This window comes from Phymastichus coffea, unplaced genomic scaffold (genome assembly GCF_024137745.1).
Source record: "Phymastichus coffea isolate CEN01 unplaced genomic scaffold, Cenicafe_Pcof_1.1 PCOF00169, whole genome shotgun sequence".
Classification (NCBI taxonomy): Eukaryota; Metazoa; Arthropoda; class Insecta; order Hymenoptera; family Eulophidae; genus Phymastichus; species Phymastichus coffea.
In genome coordinates this window covers 67048-82096 of record NW_026706980.1, presented here as the reverse complement: position 1 = coordinate 82096, position 15049 = coordinate 67048, and the positions used below count along the sequence as shown (strand labels likewise).

Here is a 15049-nt window from a genome sequence, read left to right as displayed (position 1 = left end):
TTTTTTTTGTTAATCTTGATTCAAATTTCTTTAATTAACAATAACAAAAGATAATTAAATTGATGAGTTGGTATTTAAAATTTATATTTTCCCACTATCTTTAGGCAAATAAATGGTAATCGAATGATGATAAACAAATGTAGGTATGGCTTATCTAACTATGTAAAGGAAATCGGGTCAAAAATAAAATTAACACTGTATTTTATAATATCAGAATTTTTATTTTTTCAATCATAAAAGTTTAAATTTTAGATATGTGAGCGAATTCCATACACTTTGAAAGCAGAATAATGACAATGGGCTATTATGTTTTTCATTAAAAAATTGAACACGTAATTTTAATTCACGAGCCACGTACAATCTTAAGGCACTTGAGTTCGTATTAATACGGAATAATAAAAAACTTCTTTATTATTTCTTTTTCATTAACTACAATAAAAAAAAGGATGTACTAGATTCTCCTAATAAATAAAATAATACAAAAGTGCTACTAGACTTGTAAAATGTTCACTTGAAAAGAAATGACTTTAATTTCACCTAATATAAATTTATAATCATATCTTTTTCAATCATTTAATATAACTACTAATTTTTTAATTCTGTTTGTTAAATAAATTAATTAATTTAAGCATAATAAAATTCTAATTATTGTGACAATTATTCAATATCTACGTTTCCTGTCATAAATCTTTCCTCAACCTCTTTTTGTAAATCTTTAAACCAAAATTATTAGTGATTCTGTACGTTAAAATGAATAGTTTTTCAAAAGTAATTTTATTATTTATACTACTAGTAAATTGCTAGTTATGCAATTATATATTACATTCGATATGTCAGTTCAAAATTTATATTGTGATGAGAGTATATCTGATCGATGAAAACAAGAACTAATGTATTTTTAATAAAGTAATATAAAAGTCTACAATAGAAATAATTATTATACTTTTTCAAATATAAAAAGTTCAACTTTTAAGTTCTAGAATCGCGTTTGATTATATGGTATAAAAAAGATATGTTAACAATAAGCAACAATATAGCTTAATAAATATACGATTTTTTTGCGAATTCTTTAAAAGCGCATTGTTAATCGTTTTTACATATTTTTTACCACGTTAAATGGCGTCCGATTCACCGTACAAATGATGATACGTATTCCACTTTGAAATGGCCAATTCGATGGTCAACAATTAAAAAAGTTATACAAAATACCAAGATTATGCATCTTCTAGAATATTTTTCATATTTAGACGTTTAAAATGTCATTGTGTGTTTAAATATTTACAATTCAAATAGAAAAATAATCGTTTGTTTATAAAATTGTTTCAAATCTGAGCACAATCCGGCATGTTTGTACTGTTTTTCACCAACAAATCCTTTCTATCTCTAGCTCTCCTTTCAATTTCTTTTTACAAATTCTATTATGTTACTTGAGGCTCGGCCTAGTAAATTTTGGAGCAGGGATTCGAGAAGTCGGTCTTGGTATTCCACTTGAAGTACCATTGGCAGTTTTAGCTCCTCCTGTCCAATTGGTAGGTCGTCTTAATTTAGTTGCATTTGTCAAAGGCATTCCAGTATGTGCCTATATAAAACATATATATATATAGTAATTATACGACTATTTGTCACCGATGGAATTGTAACATCATGAAAATATTTTAAAAAACTTACTTTCAACTGCTTAGGTTGTACATTATCGGCAGATTGATTATTTTCTTTTTTTGCCTCAATATCAACATTATCATTTCCTGCGCATAAAATCACGTACAAAATATATCAGACTATAAGAACTTAGATAACGGTGAACGCTTTACATACCTACTGTATTTATTGCTAAATCTGAACTTGCGGGAGTTACGGTTATAGGTGAACTGGTTTTCGTTAGAAACTCTGCACTATCCGAAGGCGAAGCACTTCTACTATCAGCATTCTCCGTATAACTTCTTGCATTTCCATTTTTTAAAATAGGAGAAGGTAAATCTTTTTCTTGTACCCAGTTATTTTCAAGAATTGTATGACTTTTAATTTTTGGAGTTGAGCCTCCGAATTTTCCACCTAAAAATTCAATCGAATTTTATCACAAAAATAAATGCTATTAGCGTAATTAAAGATAAAAATATTATTTTTTATCACAACGGAAATTAGCTTACCTTCTTCCAGACTTCCAAGTTTTTTCAATATTTGTAAATTTCTGGGTTTTATCGTGTAAGACGCCCGGCTACTATTAGAGCACAAATTTATTCTGTCTTCAAAATCTGGAGCACTATGTGCGCTTTCGCTGCTGTCGATGCTTTCCATTGAACGACTACTGCTGTCGCCTTTCAAGAGCTCAGAGCTCTTTAAGTCTTTCGATTGTAAAAGACGACCTTCCGACTTGAATCGACTGAGGGTATTCATGTTACTCGTCATGATGTTTGGCTGCGATCCTTTATTAAATCCTATATCTAAACCGAATTTGCCAGGAGGTCTCATGTTAACGCTAAGATTAGGATTTGACTTTTGAAACAATTGCGGTAATTTTGAAAATTGACGCGGAGCTTGAAGCTTTGACTGTACTCTTTCTGCTGGTTTTACGAACGTACTATCCAATTTATTTTCGTTCAAATTATTGTCATCGATATTATTGTTTTTAACACTGCTGTTTTTTTTGTAAGTGTTAAACTTTTGTGTATTCAAATTATTGTTCATCTTAGCGTTTCCACCATGTGTTACGGTGGATAATCTATTCGTACGATTTTCTGAAACTGATGGAGCTTTTGATAAACGACTTTGAGATTTAATATCTTTTCTGTACGTATTGAAACGATTCTGGCCTAAAGTTTGAGATTCTTCCACATTTCTATTGGCATAGCTGAACAAATATATCAATGGTTGTAATTAATAGTAAACATCAAATTAATGTCGAAACTTACCTCAAGCGTTGCATGTTGTGGGCGCTATTTGTTTTCAAATTTATTTGCTGTGATGTATCGTAAGTTATATCGAAGTTTTTCTTAACATTTTGAGATTCAAGTTCACGAGTTGGTGACTCACGAACATAAGTGGCATCAAAAGTTTCAGCCTCGTTAGAAGATCCACCGGAATTTGGGCGATCGTAAGTAAGGTCAAGTTTTGGCTCAATATTTGTCGACGGGGCAGTAGTAAAAGTTGAGTCAAGCTTGTTTTCAGTACTTCTTCGAACTTCTTGTAGTAATTCTTCTCGCAAATTTGGCACAGCATCATACGTCGTATCCAAAGCAGTTTTCGCATTTTTATTTGATCCCTACAATACACCAATATTAAAATAATTAACGAAAAATATTCAATTAGACATAAATAGTCAACGAATGCAAATAATATTCACACTTAGATGAAGAATATTTCCGGCAGATGATCTGTAAGTATCAAATGTTGCATCTAATTTTCCTCCTTTAAGAAGTTGTGATGTTTTTAAATCAGATGCTAAGTCAGTCTTATTCTTATTATCTATAGTCTTTGTCAATGATGCCATAACAATTTGGTCTGGAATTATTCTTGTAGAATTTAGAGAATTAGGAGTAGAAATAACGTGTGTATTGTTTAATAAATTTTCATGTGAAAGGATTTTTGTACTATTTGCTTCATCTGCACTAAATTGCAATGGAAAATTCAGAATGATATCATTTGACTTTGAATTTTTACTACTCGTATAAGTCTGATTAGAACTTTTCAGATCCATAGCTTTACAATGAACATATGTTTTATCGCTTAACTCGTTAATAAATGTCTTATCATTAAGATCAAATGTATCTGAAAGTTTACAAACTGTCCTATCTACAAGCATAGTATCATCACTGCTTTGTTTTAAAAACTCAGCAAGCATAGTAGCGTCCTGCACTTCCTTGAACATACTAGCTTCCATCATGGAATCTGTTAAAATTTGGGAATCAATTAAACAATCTCCTACTTCTGTAGATTGAATAGTTTCATCATTTTTCCCATCAGATATGATTGACGAATAAAGAAGAGAAGGTTGTGACACATTCATTAAAAGACTACTAATATCAGGCTCAGTCATTTCACTTAACATAGGCATGCCCTCTTTTGATTTAGCTAGATTCAAAAAAGCTTCCATACTAGCCTGACTCTGTATCGAAGATGGACTTTCTGATGAGAATGTTGATAATGTTTGATTTATTTTGGGACGTAGCATCATAGGTATACTGTCTCTTCTTTCCTTGTGTATGGTATTATTGTTTTCCTAAATGATTATCTCATATAAATTAAATAAAAAACATTATATTTTAAATGAAGATTTACCTGTATTGGAGACTCAAGAATCGGCTGAGCTTTCCATACATTAGTCAATGGACATGGCATTGCTTCTGGTGAAAACATGGCATCAATATTTTGAAAGTTCAATTTGTTGTTTGATCGCCTCTTGATCCTGGTAAAAGTCCTTGTATCAATGGACCTTCTTGAATCTATAAGTCAATGGTGTTTAGTAATGTGATATATATAAAAAATAAACTGAAAATAAAAATAAAAAACACACTATTGTCACATTGACCAGCATCAGATTCTGGCACATCTGCATGGAGCCATGCATCCAAGTCTTCAATATTTGTTTCAACGCTATTATTCCTTGATCCACTTCCAGTTGAATAAAGCCTGTAAAAACCCCAGACCACAATTGAATCATTATTATATGATAGACTGTTCTAATTTGTACTTATGACTCAAGGTCAGGCAAAGATCATTAATTTCAAGTTCTTTCACAACAAACAATGGGTTTGTCAATAAACATTTGAACAACTAGATGTGGTGATTGCGACACTAGAAAAACTTATACCATTATATCGATGTATTTTTTGTTTCACTTTAACTTTTAATTATGTAGTATTTTGTACAAGAAAGCCGTGGATATAAAAAAAGTAGTTAGCAGCCTACCACTTTTCGTCTGCACTATCGTCGAAGGCATTGACATCGATGATGGAGAGCTCATCGTCGTCGGGTGTCCTAAGAGGAAGCAAGACATCGCCGATCGCCCGGTACTGCTCCGGATAACAGTTGCTTGCCATTCTCGATAGGTGCACACTGCACAGCTTGCTACGAGGCTGTCACATTGGCGATGACGATTCCGAAAATACACGACGGTGCATCGCCGTATTACCGTTAACACGCAATATACACGAGCGGCCACGAATGTCTGTATTTAGCAACTGCACAGCAGCGCAGCTGTGCCTTTCGTTATCTCTCTAGCTACCTGTCGTCTCTCATCAAGCGCTCGCGTGTACGCCTATAAGAGTGCGTTTATAGGCAGACGCTCGGTGATTCGGAGTCGGCTAAAGGGCGCCATATTTGAATTTATTTTGACACACAAGGTACGAATGATCTTTCTGGTGATTAAGCAGATAACTATTTTATTGATCAAGTGATTTTACAAATTATGTGTAAGCAGGTAGTCAGGTATTGCTTGGTATAAATCATTGTCGTCGGTGACTACACGCAGAGAAAAAATAAAACTAGCTCCCGTGACGAACATTGTGTCGTAATGACTTTCTGGAGTCAACTCGCCTTACCAAATGTTATTCCATGTCTTCTTTATGATTTTAGCACACGTGCGATCAGTAGTACTGCTTAAAAAATGATTTTCAATCGGTTACACTTTATCCCAACTATTATTAGTTATTGCGAGATTAACAAATGTGCTGTGAATAACCTAAAATAAAAGTAGTACATAATGTAGTATATGTGTGTGTGTGTGTGTGTGTGTGTATAAATTTTATTTTTTTTTATGAAACTTAAACTTAAACACTAAATATTAATGTGAACGTCTTTGAGAAATTACAAACCGCCACCGTTTGTCGTGCGCAGGCTACTATATCGGATTAACCGCTTACACTTATAAAAGTGGAACCTTTGAGATTGCTTGAGTGGAAGAGGAAAGCAGAAACAATAAACAATAAAACTCGGGTCCTCTATAGAAAACTATAAATTCAGCTGTCCCTTTTTCGTACTACAGAAATCATGAAAATAATAATAGTTTATTAGAATCCAAAATAATCATCGCTATTGTTAATAACTTTTGATTAACGTAATCTCAGAGGTTAATAACACCAAAAATTGGCTTCTCTACATCAACATTTATAATTTAACATTGTCGAAGAACTTTTTGGCAAGGAGCTATTAAATTTTATGTACAACTATTTCTTTTGTTGTGATCAGTTTTAGATCAACTTGAAGCAAAATTAACTGAATAGGTAATAAATCTTATTTATCTCTTGTTAAGGAAGCCTCTTTCTACAGTCAATCTAATCCTCACTTTCTGAAGACCTCGCAGTTAGACTATAATGCTTAGACACTTTGAACAGACTTTCTAATGTTATCCGCTAAGAATAACGCCATCGTTCAAAAATTTGCACGATTGACGATTCTTGTAACACCATAGAATGCATATGCTCTTAAACCCTATAATCTCTGATAAATTGATAATACACAGCTTCGGCAATCTTTTTTTATTCATCGCAAATGCACGTTTTCCTATCCCCACTTAGCCGAAGAATCGCCAATATCTGGCATAGCGTCACCGACGCTGTATCTCAATAATGAGCCTTTACATCTAAGTTTTACTATAGTCAGATAGTGATCAGTTCCACGTGATTCAAATTTTGAACTTGGCGCGAATTTTTTAACACAGAGAAATACCGACACTTGATAATGACGCATCGGACGTAATAAAAGTTCATCATCAAGATAAGAAGAAATAATAGAACTATACAATCTACAATAGTATGGTATGGGATTGCTGACGAGTGACGCAGCTGACGACAATGCTTCCCAGCGTGCTCGACCAAAGTTACTGGTTCGAGCGCCCCATGGTGGCCTGAGTACCGAAGCTGACGCACAATTCCATTCGGGACGGGAGGGGAATAACCAAACGTGCGTCTGCATAGAGAGAACGAGAAGCAAACGTGAGTTTGACCAATCACGTTAGCCGATGGGCAGGGCGAAAGAGCAATGCGAGTCTAAGCACTTCAAGAGAATTTCGTATCCCTGAAGCTTTTCTTTCTAATTTTAAGAAAGTGTCATTTTCACCATCAATACACCATTATCTTCTGGCGGTTTTCACAACTGTTTCCTTTGAAATAGCCACAAAAATCAGAATATTTCAGTCGTGTGTTTTGCAACTACAAGCGCTCTTACACCCTTTTTTACAATTGCACCGGATTCTTTTTTAAATTTCGTCCAGCAAAAGCTTGCCTCCAACAAACACTGGTTTCTATAAGTAATAATTACTGCTACGTAAGATGATATGACTTACGATGTATCGACGATTGACGAATATTATTACAGAGGAAAGTTACATTTGTTCATAAGAATGTACGAGTATTTGATATTAAATTAGGGACTTAAACTGTAGGTATTTACTGTAATATTTGAGATAACTTAAGAGATTGCATTATTCATAATTAAAAAAAAAGCATCGCTTTGGCCCAAGAGAAAATGTTTACGGATACGAAATTGTTTTCGAGTGCTCAGACTCGCATTGCTGTTTCGCCCCGCCTATTAACTAACGTGATTGGTCAGACGCACGTTTGCTTCTCCTCTCTATACAGACGCATGTTTGGTATTTCACTCCCATCCCGAATGGAATTGTGCGTCAGCTTCGATGCTCTGGTCACCACGGGGCGCTCGAACTAGTAACTTTTGTTGGGCACGCTCGGAAGTATTGGCGTCTCGTCAGCATTCAGCAATACCCTGTAGTCCTGTACGGGTACGCCGGATTTATACTGACTCAAGTCACAGTATATGTACATAGTATACACAAAGTAGAGCCATCTGTACAAGAAGAAGACGGGTACGCCGAATGATATTTACACTGACCTAGCCTAATCACCAAATATAACCTCCAAACCGTTTATGTGTTTATATTTCTGCATCACATATTTTTTGTGCATATGTAATCTCCAAAATAGTTTTTTTGTAGTAGAAATTTGTTAAATAATGAGTACATAGTCTTATTGTGTAAACTACATTTTTCCACTACGCTCTGAATAGACGTAGTAAATTTTGTACATTTAATGTACACAGAGTGTGATGATGGTTATTATTTAGTTCAATAGTATTACCATTCACTTAAAGAAGAAGAAAATAACTTATAAAATGTCCGGAAAAGGAAAGCAGAGTTCGAAGAAGGCTATGGTGAAAGCAGTGAAAGAGAGTGGAAAGTTAGCTCAAACCCAAGCTGCACTAGCTAACTCTGATACAAGCTCAGAGGGATCTGAAATGACAGCTCTTCCTGTAATTAAAATGATAGATAACAGTAAAGTGCTTCCCAGGTATACAAGTATATTACAAAGAAATCAAGAAGATGGTATCAATATGGAAGACTTGGATACTTTACAATTGGAATTGGAAATGTTACTATCTTCAACTGTGGTGCGTAGTCGAATGCTACAAGAAGAAATTGCAAATCTGTCGGCATCAGAAGAGCGTAGAGATAGAAGATCAAAGGGTGGTAAAGGTATAGCTTTAGTTGACAAGAAACTAAGAGACGATAGGCTTAAACCCAGAGAAATTGGACTTAAATCTCAGTCCCCACTACCAGCCAAATTATTAAAACAGAGAGCAGCTGGCACATCGGCAAATCAAGTTGTACCAAATCCACATGAAATTATCAGAGTTGAAGGTTCAAAGTCGGATGGTCATGCGAAGCTTTTGCTGCCCAAAAATGATACTTTGAATAAATTCTTTGCTTCCGTAGATCCTTATTGTGCAGATATTATGCCAGAGGATCTTAAATTGTTAGAAGAACTCATTACCAAGCATAATGATATTGGAGAATTTAAAAAGATTCCCCCTTTGGGACGTCATTACAGCTTAACATGGAGTCATAATGAATTAATGCAAGAAGAGGATGCTGGAAATCCCAACAAAGATAAAAAAAAGAGAAGTGATTTATCACTTTTGATGTCAAAAGCAGAGAAAAAGACAAATGGTAAATTTCTACTTGAAAATATTTGCTCATTTCTATTGCCATTTTGAAAATTGTAAAATAATCAACTGTTTATTTATAGGTATTACTGGTCCTCTAACACAGAGATTGGTTTCTGCTCTTCTAGAAGAAAATGTCTATGTAGCAAATAATAACACCGATAATAAATTATTTCGTGACGGAGACCCACCAGTTCTAAGAGATTTGTCAATTCAAAATTCAATGAATCTAGAGATGAGAATGCACAAAGAGTTGGTTGAGCAAGGGCTTCTTGATCCTGACTCTCTTAAGAAAAATCCAGAAGATGATGAGATTTTAGCTGAAATAAAAAGGTGTCAGCAAGAGTTGATTGCTCTCTCTAGTCATAATGCATCGCAATTAAAAAGACTGTTGCAACTGGCTCAAGAAGAAAGTAAACGACAAGCATTAAAACGCAAAATTGCAGAGGTAGATAGTGAAGTTGTAAAGCATTATGATAACTTGATGCAAGCCAAAACAAAAAAGACCCAACTTCCTAGAAAGGAACAAGAAAAAGCATGGAGTTGTTTAAAAGAAAGGGAAAATCTTCTTGAGCAATTAAACATGTTGCCGTCCAATAGCGTTGGTGAACCTCAAGTGTCAAGTGCTAAGCTTGTAAATAACATTGCAACTTAGTTTTAAAGTTTTAGCTATAAAATTACTCTGTTGACGTGAAACTTGATTTTTTCATGGCAAACATTGAATATTGATGATTCAACAGTGAAAAATTCAAGTTTCACAATGTATTAAAAGTGAACTAGTACATAAATAATTTTCAAGGCAACGTTTTCATTATAAGATTTAATTTTTGCTAGTAAAAATCATGATGCACTTCTTGTAAGCAATATTCTTACTAATTATGGAAATTTGTACAAATAAATATACCGATATAATAATAGACTTACAAATGCTTCAAACTGAAGTATAAACAATATATAAGAAATTATAACGTTACATTTGAAAAATTACTTGTTGGTTTTAACATTTCTGATGTATTATTTACAATTAATTATTATTTTAAGTAATGATGAAAATATTGCGGAATTAAGTTAGAAACTTTTATAATTTAATGGAAAAAAATTAATTAAAAACGTTATCATAACATAATCAACGCACCAGAATTGGCACTTGTTAAATCTGATCTATGCATCAATAGTAGTAAAGATTAATTTTAAATTTGTACAACCGATTAACTTGTATTTTTTTACAAATTCGTGTTTACAGAAGATAGTATAGTGGTTAAAGAAATAAAGATAATTTTGAATATTACAAAGTTATGTATTTACAATATCGGCAACATTGTACTATCTTCGTTTTGACCATTATCTTTTTTCTTTTACATATAATGTATAGAAGTTTGTTTATACAGATGGCAATTAATTTTTTTTTTAATAGTTTGATAGAGTTTTCAAGATCTGAATCATCAAGTTCTTATTGTGCAACAAATCTTTCTCGGAGAAATGTTTATTGAAAAGTGAAACGTTCTTCTTTAATAATTGGCTTTATTTGAGTTAAGACATGAACAGTGAATCAAAATAAACGTAGATAATACAAATGCCAATAAATTTAGTCACTTTTTCAACTTGACAGTAGATTCATTTCCGTAGTAATCTGTTATTAGTGTAAATTAAATCATTCTCATGTGAACTTCCATAAATAGTAGCGGCGATTACAAAATAATAAGTACATTATTTATATTTAAAGTGTGTCTTAGCCAATAAGTATATTTTTAGATAGGTTTTGAATTTTTCTTTTTTTAACATGAACCTCTGCTATCCCACGAAATAGCTGCGCTTCGAATGATGTTATATTTATTATTGTAACAAAATAAAGAAATTAATTTAAAAGTACATACATTGATAATATTATCATATCGGGGAATGAAGTAAAAGATAGATTTTTGTTGTAATTACTGTCTTGCATTTATTTTTCATAGAATATTACAGTTAGGTTTCATTGAAAAATGATTTTATGTATGTATATACCAATACCAACAAAAGTTATATTAATGTCAAATAGTTCGATGCAAAATGGAGTACGCGATTTGAAGTAATGTAGTTGAAAAGGATAGTAAAAAGTAAAGACGTTTATCTCACGACAAAGATGTTTATTCGATAATCACTGTACAGATTCCTTGCCAAGAGTTACCTTAACAACGTGCGTACACAACAGCACAACAATGATGAATCGCTCGGGTAACAAAAAAATTTGAAAATTAATTTAGCCTTTAATTATCGCATCGATACTAGGGCGTTTAAATTATGTACGTGCGTGCGCGTAATGGTAGGTATGTATGTGAGACTGTCGTTCTCGATAATTTTCGGTAACCTCCTATTCAATCATTAATTGAAATTTATTTTATAACAATGTGAGATACGCTACACCGAACGGGAGACCATGAGATTATTGAGAACAAGTTAGTGGCTGTGTAGGAGACTTGTGTGTTAGGAACGGTTTTATGAAGACTTAATTGATTGATGGTTAATTGTTGTTTATTTTCGTGTACAGCCCCGTGTTCGTTGGTCTTTCAATTGTCGTACCGTTGCTCTCTCCGTTGCAGCAAATCTCTAGTTCTCAAAATGATATCATGGACTGAACCGCATATCGGAAACAGCCACCTCCTTGCAAGCTTGGAGGTTGCTGTCTCAGCAGTGACGCACTAGAACTATCGGTATTTTTTTATGGAGGATTTGTGGCTTAGAAGGCGAAGAGGAGCAGGAAAGCCATCATAAGACAGAAAAGACCCATGGCCTCTGACAGGGCAAAACCCAGGATGGCATATGAGAACAGCTGTTGTTTAAGAGAGGGATTCCTGGCATAACCAATGATGAGGGACCCAAATACGGATCCGATACCAGCACCTATAAATATTTAATGCTTATATTAGCTCTCCAAACTAGATAAATTAATCCTATAAATTGCATAAACAAATGAAAAAAAGAGTATTGTAGGATAAATGATATAAAAGAATAGTACGGATGGTAATTACTCCTGCAATCTTCGTATGTAACAAAGTTCACGTAGCACACAGGAATGGATAGGATCAAAAGGCAAATAATATAAGGAAAGCCATCATGAGACAGAAAAGACCCATGGCCTCTGCTAGGGCAAAGCCCAGGATGGCATAGGAAAAAAGTTGTTGTTTGAGGGAAGGATTTCTGGCGTAACCAATAATTAAACCAGCAAATGTTATTCCTACCCCAATTCCTAAAAAAAATGAAATGAACAGAGGATGATTAGTTAATGATGATCGAATCAGTATGTATGACAAAAAATTAAAGTTGAAACAAGGTTATGTAAGTGTTGCATAATCTAAAAATGATACCCAGGAACCAGTGCATGATTAAGAATAATTAATGTGTTAGTGTTGGTTATAATTGGTGGAATATAAAACGCGATTTTCTTAGTCAAATATCAATTGATTAATAATTCCAGTAAAGATGCTTACCAGATCCAGCAACTCCAACAGTGGCAGCACCAGCACCAATGAATTTGGCAGCAGAGTCGATGTCACGGCTAATCGTCGACGTCTGGAAGCTGCGAATAGCTGGCGACTGGAATATTCAAAAAGGAAATGTTAATAAAAATTTTTCATTGTTATTCGATAATATATAGAAAAAGTTTTTTTTCTTATATAACTTGAGAACATTATGCAATTTATAAAATCTAAATGATTTTTGGCGATTTGAAAGGACAGAGTGAAGAGTGAATATAAAAACGAACTTACCAAGCTGACTGGTGTTTGATTTTGGTTTTGCAGCGACTGACTCTGGTTTAGTACTGCGCTGCTGATTGGCCTGATGTAGGTTTTTGAACCAGAGATCAGCTAAAAATTCGAAACATGGTAAATTGGGAGTAGTTTTCAATCATTACATAATAAGAGAGAAAGAGAGAGCAAGAAGAGAGAGCGGGACAAGTGTGTGCGATTCTCGTCCGGCCCTCAGAAATAATCGTAGGCGAAGAAAGAAGCAAGCTAAACGAAGGTAAAGTGTACTCACGGTAGACCTGGCGACGGGGGCAATAAATCTGGTGCAGGCGAACATGGTTACTTCAACTTTTCCTCCTTGTGAACGAACCTGTAACAAGCGAGCTGTGTGAGAAGCAGGCACGACGGAAAATTGATGTCAGTCGAGACAGCTTCTCCTCCGTAAGATTAAACTAGCGATAAAAACAATAAATAGCCGCTGACGACGTGGCGAGATCGCGCGGATTCATCCGGAGCTCGTTTCTCTCATGAGCAAGGCCTCTCTTGAACCGCGACTGGTCTAGTTAGTGGAGGGGGTTACGTAACTATCGCGCCCGCACTTTTTTTCACGAATGCCACAAATCCTCCGGGTGAGCTGGTCTGGCGACTCGTGACTTGCACGAAAAATAAATTGGACACTAGAGTGCTGTCAATAAACTGGCTGTGTACACTTACTTTACTTATAAAGGTGACACGCGCGTGATCCCGGCGATGTCTCGTGTCTTTTCGGTACCCGCGACTGCCGCACAGAGAGAAGAGAGAAAATGGCCGCTTCGTAGCAGTCTACTGAGCCGTCGCAAGCGCCACCACCCCCTCCTCTGTCCCTCTACCGCCGCGAGAGCCACCTAACTTTATCAGCGTGGATGCGCGCGCTACTACATTAGGTCTATACTGTATAGATCTGAGTATCCGCTCATATAACTATCAAAATTGCACCGAGAATTAACATTTTTACACATCTTTGTGAATCAACTTTCGGCTCAATGTTCTTTACCACTCAAATCCAATTATCGGTAAAGATTTGTAACTGTATTCGGTGACGTGTACAGATTCACGTGCTACGTCTAGTTTCTTGTATTATTAGGTCGATTAGTCTTTTATGTAAATATTTAGAACGCTTTTCAGTTGTTGGCCGTGCGTAATTTAAAGGGACAATAAAGTATTGACATACTTATCGCAGAAACTCGTAGAAGTCACTTTTTGTAGCGACTCTACGTGAAGACATTGACCTAGCCTGGTGTTTGTTTTACATATCTACAACAATCTTTATATAATTATTCACTCAGAAATTATCCAACTATTGTTAAATACTCGTACTATGCGTGTCTTCTAGATTACCTTTCAATATTAACGCTACTAATTACTAAATCAAGTGTCGATCGATGTAACATTAAATACAATCGCAGAAAAAAATGAGAACGCACGTTCAATGGTAATAATAAATAGAGAGATCGATCGAAAGTCGAACTAAATACTGTACTCGTGCAAGCCTTTAAAAGGAAAATGCACGATTATCGACAGAAAGACGATCATATGACAGGCCTACTCGCCCGCACCCTTTAGTGCCAAAATCAGTGACCTTTAGTTTAGTCACTGACCTACACAAGGCTTGAAAATATAGAGGCACGATATAACGAGGGCGAAATCGGAGTAGCTCTGGCTACAAGTAAAGCGAAGAAGAAAAAAACAACTGTTCTCTCTCTTCTCGATTATCACCGTGCCCATTCATCTCAGACTGAGTGAATATGCTCCAGTAAGAGGCCCTTATTTTTATCAAGAAGGTGCATGGCACGGAGGAACGAACCGAAGTCGCGTATCTCGTTTAATATCATGCATAAATTCGATCGTTGACAAAATTTAACAAGATGACTGGTAAAATCGATGCTATTCTATCCCCCTCACGAGCAGCGGGCAACAGAGAGCATATCGTCCTCCTTTTAGGCCACCTCGGTTACCCAACTCGCGCGCACAGCTCTAACCTCAACGGCCGACCCGTCACTCGACGTTCACGTTTAAGTCGCTCGAAATATTGAATAAATCCACGGAAATAAACGACTCGTGATCAGGTGAAAAGCTATTGTCTGTGTACTCACCAAATAGCAGATATCGAAGAAGGCAAGGAGAGCTGCCGGCTTTTGGAATGTTGAATTGCGAAGTGCGAGCGGAACTCTCGAAGAACGCAGAGACACGGATTGATACGGCGAGCGGGCGTCGGACAGTGGTGCTAGTCGGTAGAACAGAGAGCAGTGTTGTCGCTGTCTCTATTCCTCTCACGGGTGCCGTCGACGCCCAGAATTGCGAGCTTTTATCGACCAACCGAAATTAAATGCCCG

At 35.3% G+C, this 15049-nt stretch overlaps 3 protein-coding genes across 4 annotated transcripts; 1 reads left to right on the top strand and 2 right to left on the bottom strand.

The window, feature by feature from the left end:
- Window positions 1-201: 201 nt before the first annotated feature.
- LOC131673117 (uncharacterized) lies at window positions 202-5192 on the bottom strand. The gene is made up of 9 exons (XM_058950838.1): window positions 4906-5192; window positions 4511-4626; window positions 4252-4439; window positions 3341-4216; window positions 2910-3259; window positions 2148-2848; window positions 1816-2052; window positions 1669-1745; window positions 202-1579 (listed from the first exon to the last, which is right to left on the bottom strand). The coding sequence occupies exons 1-9, from the start codon at window positions 5034-5036 to the stop codon at window positions 1424-1426; spliced, it is 2832 nt and encodes a 943-aa protein (XP_058806821.1). The 5' UTR covers window positions 5037-5192; the 3' UTR covers window positions 202-1423.
- A 2181-nt stretch (window positions 5193-7373) lies between these two features.
- LOC131673149 (transcriptional adapter 3) lies at window positions 7374-10901 on the top strand. The gene is made up of 2 exons (XM_058950898.1): window positions 7374-8956; window positions 9036-10901. Exons 1-2 carry the CDS (start codon window positions 8122-8124, stop codon window positions 9605-9607), a joined length of 1407 nt encoding a protein of 468 aa, XP_058806881.1. The 5' UTR covers window positions 7374-8121; the 3' UTR covers window positions 9608-10901.
- A 404-nt stretch (window positions 10902-11305) lies between these two features.
- On the bottom strand, window positions 11306-14928 carry LOC131673152 (ATP synthase lipid-binding protein, mitochondrial). 2 transcript variants are annotated; one of them, XM_058950903.1, is made up of 5 exons: window positions 14810-14928; window positions 12970-13047; window positions 12699-12797; window positions 12420-12525; window positions 11306-11832 (listed from the first exon to the last, which is right to left on the bottom strand). In XM_058950903.1, the coding sequence occupies exons 2-5, from the start codon at window positions 13012-13014 to the stop codon at window positions 11669-11671; spliced, it is 414 nt and encodes a 137-aa protein (XP_058806886.1). In that variant the 5' UTR covers window positions 13015-13047; window positions 14810-14928; the 3' UTR covers window positions 11306-11668. The 2 variants fall into 2 exon arrangements, with proteins under 2 accessions (XP_058806886.1, XP_058806884.1); XM_058950901.1 differs by lacking the exon at window positions 14810-14928 and adding an exon at window positions 13392-13529.
- Between the last annotated feature and the right edge of the window lie 121 nt (window positions 14929-15049).